This window comes from Theropithecus gelada, chromosome 5 (assembly GCF_003255815.1).
Source record: "Theropithecus gelada isolate Dixy chromosome 5, Tgel_1.0, whole genome shotgun sequence".
NCBI lineage: Eukaryota > Metazoa > Chordata > Mammalia > Primates > Cercopithecidae > Theropithecus > Theropithecus gelada.
The window spans coordinates 6,556,608-6,570,110 of record NC_037672.1 but is presented as its reverse complement, the minus strand read 5'-3'; the positions used below and the strand labels follow the sequence as shown (position 1 = coordinate 6,570,110).

At 54.6% G+C, this 13,503-nt stretch overlaps 1 protein-coding gene across 3 annotated transcripts in view; it reads left to right on the top strand.

Moving 5' to 3' along the window:
• The window catches only part of WFS1 (wolframin ER transmembrane glycoprotein), a 34,327-nt gene extending 27,228 nt beyond the window's left edge, over positions 1–7,099 (top strand). For 2 of the 3 annotated variants that reach the window (XM_025385905.1, XM_025385903.1), the window contains exon 8: positions 4,489–7,099. In XM_025385905.1, coding sequence (XP_025241690.1) covers positions 4,489–6,300 — 1,812 coding nt within the window. In that variant the 3' untranslated portion in view covers positions 6,301–7,099. The remainder of the gene's footprint in view (positions 1–4,488) is intronic. The other variant, XM_025385904.1, reaches the window with a different exon arrangement.
• The last annotated feature ends 6,404 nt before the right edge of the window (positions 7,100–13,503 follow it).

Sequence of the window (13,503 nt, the reverse complement as noted above, 5' to 3'; positions counted from 1 at the left end):
CTAGGCGGGCATATTCAGAGATTGGGTGCCATCATCGCCTTACTAATGGGAGATGAGGAAGCTGGGGTTCTGGCATGGTTTTGGCAAAGACACTCCCGAAATGCCAGTGAGGGTCACAGGTGAAAGAGCAACTTGGAGAAGACCCTTGGGCCAGGCGGCCATGGCCCAGGTGTCCCAGTTTATGCCGTCTGGTGTAAGTACTATTATAGTAATGCCTCCTCGCATATGCATCCTGTTTGGATGCATTATGTCACCTATTTATGGATGGTGAGTCCAATATTGTGTAGCACCTGAAAGTCCTATTTTTTTATGTTACTTAATGACAGGGTCTTGTTCTGTTGCCCAGGCTGAAGTGCAGTGGCAGGGTCACAGCTCACTGCAGCCTCAACGTGCCAGACTCTAGTTACCCTCCCACCTCAGCCTCCCAAACAGCTGGATGACAGGCATGGGCCACCACACCCAGCTGATTGTTTGAAACAATTTTGTAGCGATGGGGTCTCACTATTGTTGCCTACGCTGGTCTCAGACTCCTGGGCCAAGTGAGCCTCCCACTTTGACCTCCCAAACTTCTGGGATTCAGGCATGAGACCCTGTGTCCAGCCAGCCTAAAAGTCCTTTTTAGAAGGGAGAGATTTAAACTATTCTGACAAGAAATAAACAAGGCTCCGATTCGCTTCGGTTTTTGAAGCTGTCAGAGCACTTTGATTCCTTTGCAGCTTGTCTTCTTAGAAGTCTCTTGTGAGGGAGGTAATGAATCGTCACAAGCATCTCCCCAGGCTGAGAGCTGTCCCAGCTTTTAGTAGCCGTTTGCAGAACAGAGAGGTCTTCACCCAAAGTGAAAATGGCAGATGCCTCTTTGTGAGCCAGGCTTACTCCCACAAAGAATGTTCCAGACTCCACACAGTTCTCTTCTGGAGCCTGGAGGTGCAAGCTGTCATCGTAGATAAAATCCTCTGAAAACAAACTTCATCATATCTGAAAATCCGAACATTTTTAACATTACGTAATTGGAAAATCCAACGCGGGAACATTTTTGCCCACAGGTTTGAGCAGAATCTCGTCTTGGCTCCCTTCCGCAGCCCGCCTTCTTCATGGGTCCGCTCGGCCACCTGTGTGGTGATGCTGCTTCCTGGTTTCTCGTGGCAGCAGAAGGGCTGATCACCGCGGGCCCAGACCGAGAGCTCTGCAGCGTTCTATTCATAGAAGCAGACTCCTCACTCATTTTTAAAATTTCATTCTTTTTCCATCTCAGGAGTTGCATTTGTTTGAACCTTCTCTGCAGAAAAGGAGACTGAACTTTTTAATCCCATGTCAGAGGAGGGTCTTGAGTGGACACTACAGGGAGCAGAAATTGGGGCTTTAAAAAGAGAATCGTTCCCTGGTCATTGAGTTCAGGTGGATGGCCAGCCCCTCCACACTGTCTGAGCAGAGGCAAGATGCCATCCGACATAATGTTCTAGAATCTTCCTTGTCTTTTAAAGGCCCTCTCAACCAGGTGGCTGTATGTGTTCCTCTAGGCAAAAGAATGTGCATGACTTTGAGTAAGACGGGATTTCAGATTAATTTTTACCAAGGCCACCCCCTTGCTACCATGGCGGTCGTGCGTGAGACAGTGGTGGTGAGCAGTGGCGGGCCAGGCCACCTTTAGTTGTCCTGCTGTTAGCAAGGCCCCCACACAGGGATTAACTGAGCAGCCTGCCGGCTGACGCACATGTTGACTCATTTCTAGCTGTTGATTTTAGCCGTCTGGCCTGGCGTCATACTCCAGGGGCTCGCCCCAGACAAACCGTGGAGTAGGTTGGTTTTCATAAATGCCCTCTAGCTCTCTGGCAAGCATTGGAAATGCCCTCAACCCTGTAGTGCCTGGTCTTCCCTAGTCACCCCTGGCCATCTCCTGGCAGTGTGAGCACCTCTCTGCTCGTGGAGAAGGTTGTTGACCCCAGAGAGACCTGGGGGAGCTATTGGCTGCTTTAATCATTTATTTGCTTGTTATAAAACAGAGATTAAGTGGACTGTCACAAATATATACGAAGCAGCAGAGCTGTTCCCCCATACGTGTAGACGTGCATGCACACACTCCTGAACACTTCCGTTTCCTCCATGAGCCTGCCCCTCTCCTCAAATCTGTGGAAGACTCAAGTCTGTGTGTGTAGTTGTGCATGCCCACACTCCTAAACACTTGCGTTTCCTCTGTGAGCCTGTCCCTGTCATCCGTGGAAGGCTCAGTCTGTGTGTGTAGATGTGCATGCAAACACTCATTTTACTTCCATTTCCTCCATGAGCCTGTCCCTCTCATCTGTGGAAGACTCAGTCTTCTGGTTGCTTCCAGGTGTTCTGGTCCTCCAGAGCTGACAGCCAAGGCTCTTGGCAGGTGAAGGCCACATTCTGGTGTTGTCACCCAGTTGCCATTCACCTGGGATCCCTCCTTGGCCCTCTGGTGGGTCGGGTGGAGAAAGCCTGCCCCAGGGGATTTGTGGGGGCTGGTGCTGCCCCAGGGGATTTGTGGGGGCTGGTGCGTGTCTGTGTGAATGTATGCGTGTGTGTAGGGGTGGGTTGCGTGTGTGTGTGTGAATGTATGCGTGTGTGTAGGGGCGGCAGGTCCCCTGAGCTCATAGGGTGTAGCTGCCACTTCTTGTCTGTCGGTGCTCCAGCCTGGCTGTGTCACGTAGCCCCTCAGTAGACTCTGGACACGCAGCCAGGCTTCCGTACCCCCATGTGGGGCCACCCCCTAGGCGTCCACTTCCTGGTGTTGGTCCAGGCTCCTGGCACTTCTGAAGATGCCCAGACCCTGCTTTGTATGCCACACCATGCTGCATAAGCACTGGCACCATGGCCACTTTCTCCCACATCCCCTCCAGTCCCTCTGCCTGGCTGCCCCGTGTTCTGGCAGGGCTCAGGGCCTCTGAGTTCTGCACAGACCAGGCAGGCATGGGGGCCGGCCCTGGGTGGCAGCACTGCTTCACCCCATCCTGATGCTGCTCCCAGCATGCCTTCCTCAGCCCTCTGCTCCTCTTGGCTGTGGTGAAGGCCAAGAGCTGCTTCTGACCTCAGCGCTGTGTGCAGAGCAGGGAAGCAGGACCCACAGGTGGGGGGAGGGCAGCCTTTGGCCGTGGCTGTATGGGATTGTGTGCCTATTATAAGCACCATGGGGGCGTGCGCTGGTGTGTATGTATAGGTGCACACGTGTAGGGTAGGTGTGCATATGTGCACGTGTGTAGGGGTGGGTGTGCATGTGTGAGGATGCACGTGTAGGACTGGGTGTGTACATGTGTGTGCACAGTGTAGGGGTGGGTGTGCACCTGTGTGAATGCATGTTGTGTGTAGGGGTGGGTCGCATGAGTGTGTGTGAATGTGTGCATGTGTATAGGGGTGGGTTGTGTGAATGTGTGCGTGTGTGAATGTGTGCGTATGCAGGGGTGGTTGTGTGTGTGAACGTGTGTGTGTGAATGTGCATTTGTAGGGGCGGGTTGTGTGTGTGTGAATTGTGTAGGGGTGGGTTGTGTGAATGTATGTGTGTAGGGGTGGGTTGCATGTGTGTGTGAATGTGCATGTGTAGGGGTGGGTTTTTTGTGTGTGTGTGCATGCGTGTGTAGGGGCAGGTTGTGTGTGTATGCACGTGTGTGTAGGGGTGGGTTGTATGTGTGTGTGAATGCATGTGTAGGGGTGGGTTGTGTGTGTGTGAATGTGCGTGTGTAGGGGTGGGTTGTGTGTGTGTGTGAATGTGCGTGTGTAGGGGTGGGGTGTGTGTGTGTGTGAATGTGCGTGTGTAGGGGTGGGTTGCGTGTGTGTGTGTGAATGTATGCGTGTGTGTAGGGGCGGCAGGTGGCCTGGCAGCTGCTTCTCAGGGTCTTCTGCCCCAGGGAGGGCAGCTCATCCGGCCGCCCCGTGCAGTTGAATGGTGTCTTTGCTGGGAGAGTGGTGCTGGTCCCTCTGCCTGTGTCTGCATTGAACTCCCTTTTCCTGACGCTTGCTCTGCTGCCCCTCCCAGGACTGCCTGCGGCTTCCCCTCCTGGAGCCCAGCCTCATGAGGATTGCCATTTCCCTTCATGGAGGCTCAGGGAGGTGACGTCCTTGCTGCAGTGCAGAGCTGGGTCACAAAACCAGCTCCCAGACAGGCATCTTAGGGCTCCATCATCTCTTCATGTGGGTGACCCTGAGGGGAGGGAAGTGGGGAGCCCGTGGCTGCTGGAGGTCTTGCAGGGAGAGAAGCACACATGTGTCTAGTCACACTGGCAGAAGGTGGGGAGCCAGGCATGGGACAGAGAAGGGCTCCAGGCCCAGAAGAGGGAGGGCCCACAGGGACTGCGAGCGTGGGGAGGGCCACCTGGAAAAGGATGGAGGGAGGACCACTAGGATGCGGCCGACAACGGGAAAACGCAGGGGTGCATGTTCCTTTTGCCCAGAGGCAGGGTGGTCAGAGGGAGGCGTGAGATGGGAGCAGTGGGGGTCCTGTCCTAGCCTGGTTCCCACATACCGTCTTTCCCCTAGGTGGTCAAGTATCCCCTGCACGCCATCATGGAGATCAAGGAGTACCTGATCGACATGGCCTCCAGGGCGGGCATGCACTGGCTGTCCACCATCATCCCCACGCACCACATCAACGCCCTCATCTTCTTCTTCATTATCAGCAACCTCACCATCGACTTCTTCGCCTTCTTCATCCCGCTGGTCATCTTCTATCTGTCCTTCATCTCCATGGTGATCTGCACCCTCAAGGTGTTCCAGGACAGCAAGGCGTGGGAGAACTTCCGCACCCTCACTGACCTGCTGCTGCGCTTCGAGCCCAACCTGGACGTGGAGCAGGCCGAGGTCAACTTCGGCTGGAACCACCTGGAGCCCTACGCCCACTTCCTGCTCTCTGTCGTCTTCGTCATCTTCTCCTTTCCCATCGCCAGCAAGGACTGCATCCCCTGCTCGGAGCTGGCTGTCATCACCGGCTTCTTCACTGTGACCAGCTACCTGAGCCTGAGCACCCACGCGGAGCCCTACACGCGCAGGGCCCTGGCCACCGAGGTCACCGCCGGCCTGCTGTCGCTGCTGCCCTCCATGCCCCTGAATTGGCCCTACCTGAAGGTCCTTGGCCAGACCTTCATCACTGTGCCTGTCGGCCACCTGGTCGTCCTCAACGTCAGCGTCCCCTGCCTGCTCTACGTCTACCTGCTCTACCTCTTTTTCCGCATGGCGCAGCTGAGGAATTTCAAGGGCACCTACTGCTACCTGGTGCCCTACCTGGTGTGCTTCATGTGGTGCGAGCTCTCGGTGGTCATCCTGCTGGAGTCCACCGGCCTGGGGCTGCTCCGTGCCTCCATCGGCTACTTCCTCTTCCTCTTTGCCCTCCCCATCCTGGTGGCCGGCCTGGCCCTGGTGGGCGTGCTGCAGTTCGCCCGGTGGTTCGTGTCTCTGGAGCTCACCAAGATCGCAGTCACCATGGCGGTCTGCAGCGTGCCCCTGCTGCTGCGCTGGTGGACCAAGGCCAGCTTCTCCGTGGTGGGGATGGTGAAGTCCCTGACGCGGAGCTCCATGGTCAAGCTCATCCTGGTGTGGCTCACGGCCATCGTGCTGTTCTGCTGGTTCTATGTGTACCGCTCAGAGGGCATGAAGGTCTACAACTCCACACTGACCTGGCAGCAGTACGGGGCGCTGTGTGGGCCACGCGCCTGGAAGGAGACCAACATGGCACGCACCCAGATCCTCTGCAGCCACCTGGAGGGCCACAGGGTCACGTGGACCGGCCGCTTCAAGTACGTCCGCGTGACCGACATCGACAACAGCGCCGAGTCGGCCATCAACATGCTCCCGTTCTTCATCGGCGACTGGATGCGCTGCCTCTACGGCGAGGCCTACCCTGCCTGCAGCCCTGGCAATACCTCCACGGCCGAGGAGGAGCTCTGTCGCCTTAAGCTGCTGGCCAAGCACCCCTGCCACATCAAGAAGTTCGACCGCTACAAGTTCGAGATCACCGTGGGCATGCCATTCAGCAGCGGCGCCGACAGCTCGCGCGGCCGCGAGGAGGACGACGTCACCAAGGACATCGTGCTGCGGGCCAGCAGCGAGTTCAAGAGCGTGCTGCTCAGCCTGCGCCAGGGCAGCGTCATCGAGTTCAGCACCATCCTGGAGGGCCGCCTGGGCAGCAAGTGGCCTGTCTTCGAGCTCAAGGCCATCAGCTGCCTCAACTGCATGGCCCAGCTCTCGCCCGCCAGGCGGCACGTGAAGATCGAGCACGACTGGCGCAGCACCGTGCATGGCGCTGTGAAGTTCGCCTTCGACTTCTTCTTCTTCCCGTTCCTGTCGGCGGCCTGAGGATGGTCCGCCACGAGGAGCTTCCAGTGCATGCTGCCGTGAGGCCCTTCCCCAGTGTGGCCCCAGCCCGACAGGCATGCACCAGTGCCGTGTGTGCCCACGTGTGCAGACCCTGGCTGCAGAGACCGCGCGTCCATGTGTAGACTGCGTGGACCCCAACAAAGGGGTGGCCGCTGTGTAGCTCTGTCCACTGTGAATGCCCAGTGTGTTGGGAATTGCATGCCATCTCCACCCCGAGCCCGACCTTTCTGAGTGGCGGGTGTGCCAGGCTAGACTAGGAGGTTCCTGTGTCTCGAAAAGCACTTTACAGATGAGATTCCCTCTCCTCACCCACCTTCAAGCGCCCTGTTGCCTCTTATTTACTTTTGTGTTGGATTTGTTGTTTAAAGAACCAAATAAGCATCTGTGTAAACTCCACAATAGCGTTTCTTATTTCTTTGGTCACTGCTAACCCTTAGCAGCCGTTCCCCTTTCCTGGGGGATGTGCGCAGCAGCTGGCGCCTATCATGTGGTCAAGGCCCAGCCCCAGCAGAGGCTGGGAGAGGCGGCGCACTGGCAGTGTGTCACACTGAGCTCAGCACCACAGGCTGCCTCATGACCCTCCTGTCCAGCAGGTAGTGGGTGAGTTTGTGAGGGTCTTGCCTGAATCCATCAGGACTTGGGAAACAGAGAACCCTGTGGTGGGGGGCGGGGGGAGGGGTCCTGTCAGTGCTCAGAAGAGCCTGACCATGTTCAGTGCTGTGGAGCAGAAAGCCAGGGTCCTGAGTGGCTGAAATAAAAACCTCTGGTGGAACCTGCAGTGCTTTCCTTCCTTTCTTTACTGAAAAGAAGTCTGTCTTGTACATGCGTGAGAATCAGCAGAGCCCGCACTCCTGTCGAATGAAATGCAAGCGCGGTCTGAGTTACAAAAGAGCAAGGTTGACGTTTCACAGTTGACAGCTTCCTGCCAAAGCCAGACCCTGGCTTCACCTCCAGCTGGGGCATCTGCTGTAACCGTGGGGTGGCCTGGGCGTGGGCTGCCTGTGCAGAGACACCTGTGCTGAAGGTGACCATGGAGTGTCAGCCCAGCCATCCTCTCAGATCTTACTGAGCGGAAAGTGCATAGTCACTTTCCGAATTATCCTCGAATTCCAGTTACTCATGAAGCGGAGCCTACAGGGTGATTCACGGTGCGGGGGCTGCCGCCCATGCTGGAGTGTGTTGTGAAACCGCCTCCTGTGTTCCCTCACCTGCAGTGATGACCCCATGGAATTATAAGCAGAACGTAGTCATTCGGGGGTGCCCGAGCAGCTGGAGGTCCCTCAGCAAGCCTTACCCCTCTTGGGCGGCCTGTGTCTGTCCCAGCCCCTTGGGTCTTTGGTGTCTTCCCTGAGGTTGAGGACGTGGTCTATACCTGCTCCTGTTCCCCGTAGGCTGGGCTGCTCTCTGCTGGGCAGCAGGCCTCGCCTCTTTGCTGTGGATGGAGAATGTCGAGTGGTCACACGCTCTGGCTTGGCCACCTGGTGTTGCCGTGCAGGATGTGGTTGCTCCATTTTCCTCGGACGGCACTGGGTGGTGGCAGCTACACCCCCGCACTGTCCTCTCATCCTGGCTTGTCCTGCCTGGAGGGGCTGCGTGAAACCACACGAGAGGCAGGAGGTGTCATCCCTCCGAGCCACGGGCTCGCCCCTGGGTTTCTTTCCCAGGCAGTGAGATGAGGTTGGAGTTCAGTCCCATTTCCTCTCCCCATCCTGCGGATTTGTGAGGCCATGGAAGACCCTCGCCCTGTGACTCTGCCCCCAGGATCCCCACTGACTGTGCGGAGGAGGGAAGCCGCATGATGCGTTCCGAGTGGACAAAGATGACAACACAGCATCTCCTCGCCACACCTGGATGAGGAAGATGCTCTAACATCCCCCATCTACAGAAGAGGACACCGAGGTTCAGAGTGGAGGCCATAGCACAGTAGCACATGGCACATAGCACAGCAGGAAGGACGGAGCCCCACCTGTCCCCTTCCCCGGGGCCACCACGCTGCCACTCAGCAGCCCTGATTAGTTTCTAACCAACCAGCAGAGGCACAGCTTGGAGGGGGAGTGGTGCTGTCTTTTGGGCAGAGTCCAGATTGGGCATGGTCCGGAGTTTCACTCATTCTGCCACAAAGCCCTATGCCACCAGGCACCATTTAACACCTGTCCCCAGGCCTCGGTGTCCCGAACTGTAAAATGGGGATTTCTGGGCTAGGTCAGTGGTTTTCAAAACTTCTTAGCAACACTGTTTTTGTTTGTTTGAAATAGGGTCCCTTTGTCACCCAGGCTGGAGTGTAGTGGTGCTATCTGGGCTCACTGCAGCCTCCACATTTGTCCTGGGTTTTACGGAAAGACTCTCCCCCCCACACCCCCCACCCAAGAAAGAACCTGCCGTCTGCAGAAACAGCAGTTATTTAACACCCCGTCCCGGCCACCTGCTCTGGGCTGGGCCTTCACCCCACGGAGCTGTGGGACAGCCAGGGAGGGACCGGGGGCAGAGTCCCACTTTGTTTCCATGAGGTAGTAGCATTTGAGAGAATGGGTCAGGAAAGATCCAACTGGGTGGTGCCATCCCAAGTGCCAGGAGAGGGTTTGGCACCAGAGTTTCCAAGCCCTCTGGAAGCCCAGCTCCCCGGGGCGTTTTTCAGGGGCCTTCACTGTCCATTCTTGGGCGGCGAAGCCATCAGAAAGACCACTCTGCCTCCTTTGGACATGCTCTTAAAGACCAGGCATTCAAAGTTCGATTATTCAAATGCTCTTTTCCTTTTTTTTTTTTTTTTTTTGAATCCTACATCATGCAAGCGCACTCCCAAGTGAGGTGACAAAAACCCACATTTCTCAGATTCCCACGAAGCAGGACCTGTCTCTCTTGAGTCTGCCACCTGAGGACAGAATCCTGTAACCACTCCAGCTCCCAATCAGCAGGATGGGGTGTCGGGGCTATTAAACAGCCACGTGGCCCAGTGCATCTCATCCGGCAGCCCGGGGAAAGTATGCTTTGACGGCCAGGCCCCTATCCGATAAATGGTGCTTCCTCTTCATGACAAATAAAATGAACACTCATTCACCCAAAATATTGAGCCCCTGCTGTGTGCTTCACTCTTCCTGGCACAGGGGATGCAGCAATGCACAGAGAAGAGCCCCTGCCCCGCTGGGAGGGATGTTTGTGGGGAGATGGACCACACACCAATCAGTGAATATAGCACAATGGCAGGTAGAGAAAAGTGCTACAGTCATCTACCGTGAGCGCCGTGATGCTCTGCCCAGTTTCACCAACATTAATGGAGCAACCACTATATGCTGGACACATACCATGCATTTTCTCATCCTGGCAGCTGTTGCAAAATAGACAGTTCCATCCTGAAGACTGTGGGCACTAGAATTGCAGCCCCCAAAGATGTCCGGGTGGCTAATCCCCAAATCCTGTTCGTGTGTTCCCTCGTATGGCAAGAGGGACATTGCGGATGGGATTCAGTTAAAGATCTTGATACCGGGGAGATGATTCTGGACTTTCCTATCCAGGAGGGCCCAATGTAATCTCAAGTGTCCTTGTAAGAGGGAGGCTAGAAGGTCAGGGTGAGAGATTGGAAGGCTTCAAGATAGAGGAAGGGACCATGAGACAAGGAATGTGGGCGTCTCTCACGCTGGAAAAGGTGAGGAGATGGTTCTCGCCTGCAGCCTCCAGAGAGACACAGCTGGAGTGATGGCGTCAGACTGGGCCACTGACATGGCTCTAGAGTCCCAGATTCCCACGCCCCTGCCCCTCTGCATGGCTCCTGAGTCCCTCTCTGAGGTGTCTCCTGGAAAACCCTTGGGTTCCTGCTCCCTGCCTGTTGTCCCTGAATGTTGCTGCCTTTTGCGGCTTGTCTGTCCCTCTCTGAGGCTCATGATGTCATCTGACTGTGTGGGCCCCACGCACAATTCTAAGAGCACCCAGGTAAAGATAAAGGGGCTTTGTTGTTTTTCTAAAAAGGACTTTGCTGTTGCTTGAGTCACTCATAACTTGATCAATTGTCTGGAGCTCTAAAAGCTTCCCAGTTGCTAGGAAACCGCACCTTGGAGGCTGGCAAACCATTGTTAAAGTTGCTCCTAAAGGGTTGAACTTCTGCCGTGACTTTGGAAAGTAGCCTGGGGAAAACAAAACAAACAAACAAGAAAACAGAAAAGACTTCGGTTCCCTTTTCTTTCTTTCCAGAAGTGATCAAATCAATCAGCTAACCTCACTGTTTCTAGCTTTCCTCTGACTACATGATGTGCTTTTTTCCTGCTGTTGGCCAGAAAGGCCATTTTCTTCCTATATTAGTCACAGAATAACCTGTCTCTTTAGGACAGTGGGGTCCTGTGCTGAATCCCACTCCCAAAGATGGAAAGAACTCGGGTGCTGCGTTGCGGGAAGCCCCAGCTGAGACTAAGCATATAATGGGCTGAGAGCCCAGAGCCTGGCCCGGCAAGCCAGGCAGTGAGGGGACCCGGTACCCCACTCCCCGTTTCTGCTGGAGCTGGAAGAGCCTCAAGGACATCAGCCCCATGACAGGAGGGAGCTGGGGCCCAGAGCTGGGTGGGGCAGCCAACTGCTCCCTGCAGAACACCGACCAGTGTCTCCAGGTACTTCCAAACCTGGGAGGGCTTTGTGTTTAGTTAAGTCAAGGAGGCTGTCCCCTCTTCGAGGCTGTTTGGATTTCTTTCAGCAAAAAGTGGCGGAAGTTATTACGCAGGAACTTTTTGTAGCATATGAACAATGAATCCCGATGGGTACTGTGATGGTTACCGTGAGGTGTCAACTGGATTGGATTGAGGGATGCCCAGATAGCTAGTGAAGCGTTGTTTCTGGGTGTGTCCGTGGGGGTGTTGCCAGAGGAGACTGACATTTGAGTCAGTGGACTGGGAGAGGAAGACCTACCCTCCATGGGGGTGGACACCATCCAATCGGCTGCCAGCGCGGCTCCAACTGAGCAGGAGGAAGGTGGGGGAAGCTGGCTTGCTGAGTCTTCCAGCTTCATCTTCCTCCCATGCTGGATGCTTCCTTCCGCTCCTCCTGCCCTTGGAGACATGACAGACTCCATGTTCTTCGGCCTTTGGACTCTGGGACTTACACCAGTGGTTTGCCGGGGGCTCTGGGGCTTTCAGCCAAAGACTGAAGGCTGCACTGTCAGCTTCCCTACTTTTGAGGCTTTTGGACTCGTGCTGAGCCACTACTGGCTTCCTTCTTCCCCAGCTTGCAGACAGCCTGTCATGACACTTTCCTTTGTGATCGTGTGAGCCAGTTCTCCCTGATAAACCCCCTTTCACAGACACACAGATCCTATTCGTTCTGTCCCTCCGGAGAACCCTAATACAGGTACCAACAGAAACCTTACGACTTTCCCTAGATTCTGCAGGCTGCATGGAGTTCACCACCCTTTGCCTCGTGATATCAGTGCGGGAAGAACAGAGGTGCTGGGGTCAAGACAGAATGGGACCAGACCCCAGCTCCGGAACCTATGACCACATAGGTTTCAGAGACCTGGGTTCCAGCCTGGCCTCTGCCTTTACTGTGTGGCCCTGGGCAGGTTCCCTAACCTTTCTGAAACTCAAGTTCCTTACCTCTAGAACAGGAGCAATCATAGGACATGCCTCACAGGTTTATGTAGAATGAAATAGAGTGCAAAGTGTGCGACACAAGGCCCGGCACGCAGTAGGTCTCAATCAGTGGTCACTCTTGTCACTACCTATAGGATGGGCCTTGGGCATGCCTCCTAACTTTTCTGACCTCAGTTGGCTCCTCTGTGAGATCAGGATTATAAAGATCTGCTTTTCAGGGTGGCTACGATTTGTTGAGAAATAAAGTATCCATCACACCATCATTTACACAATCATTCATTCATGGAGCCATTCATTCCTTCAATCATTTATTCAATCATTCATGAATTTATGGATTTAGTCCATCATCCATTCATTCTCCAGTTCTCAAGGATCCTGTGCTGGGCGTGGCCAAGACATGTTCCCTTCCAGTGGGCAGCTAGGTAAGCGGGGGCCTGAGGAAGTGCAGGGACTGTCATCAGCAAATCCTGCTCCAGAATGGAGACAGAGCAGAGCATGTTCCACCCAGGAACCCTTTGCTTTGCTCCATCTCCTGCCAGCCCAGCTCAGGTTCTGCCAGTCCCTGAACCCTTCTCACACTCTCCACCCCACCCATCAGGACACATAGGGCAGACTGTCAGAGGCGTGTGAACCAGAGCAACTCCATCTTGAATAGGAGCTGGGTAAAATGAGGCTGAAACCTACGGGGCTGCATTCCCAGACGATTAAGGCATCCGAAGTCACAGGATCAGATAAGAGACTGGCACAGGATACAGGTTATAAAGACCTCGCCCATAAAACAGTTTGCAGTCAAGAAGCCGGCCAAAACCCACCAAAACCAAGATGGCCACGAGAGTGGCCTCTGGTCGCCTTTGCTGCCACACACCCATCAGTGCCATGACAGTTTACAAATGCAGGGGCAATGTCAGGAAGTTCCCCTCCATGTTCTAGACAGGGGAGGCATGAATAATGCGCCCCTCATTTAGCATAGCATCAGAAATAACCATAAAAATAGGAAACCAGCAGCCCTCGGGGCTGCTCTGTCCATGGAGTAGCCATTCTTTTATTCCTTTACTTTCCTAATAAACTTGCTTTCACTTTACAGACTCGCCCTGAATTCTTTCTTCCACAAGATCCAAGAACCCTCTCTTGGGGTCTGCACTGGGACCTCTTTCCGCAACATCTTCGCTTCCTTTCTCTTTAAGTTAAATTAAATGCTCATGGGTTTTAAAGCCTCTATCCCTTTGCTCTCGCCCCCCGTTGCCTCAGAGGAACGGCCTCCACCCCTTTCAGCTGCTTCTTCTGCTAGTTACCTCCATGTTTTGGAATAACATGTTCATACACTATTTCTGATTTTCCAGTTTGACTTAATATGCATGGGCACTATGAAAGAAAAATCATCTCTCATATGGCCCTCCGTCCTCCTTCAACCAGACTTTAGTGGACAAGCCACCTTCCCAATATGACCATCTCACCGGGTCCTGTTAAATCAGTGTCCACCATTTCTGTGCTGTGTAAATAGGATTCACAGCTGGGCCACGGAAGGCACTACGATCTCCTTCCTTCCTTCCTTCCCTCCTTCCTTCCTTCCTTCCTTCCTTCCTTCCTTCCTTCCTTCCTTCCTTCCTTCCTTCCT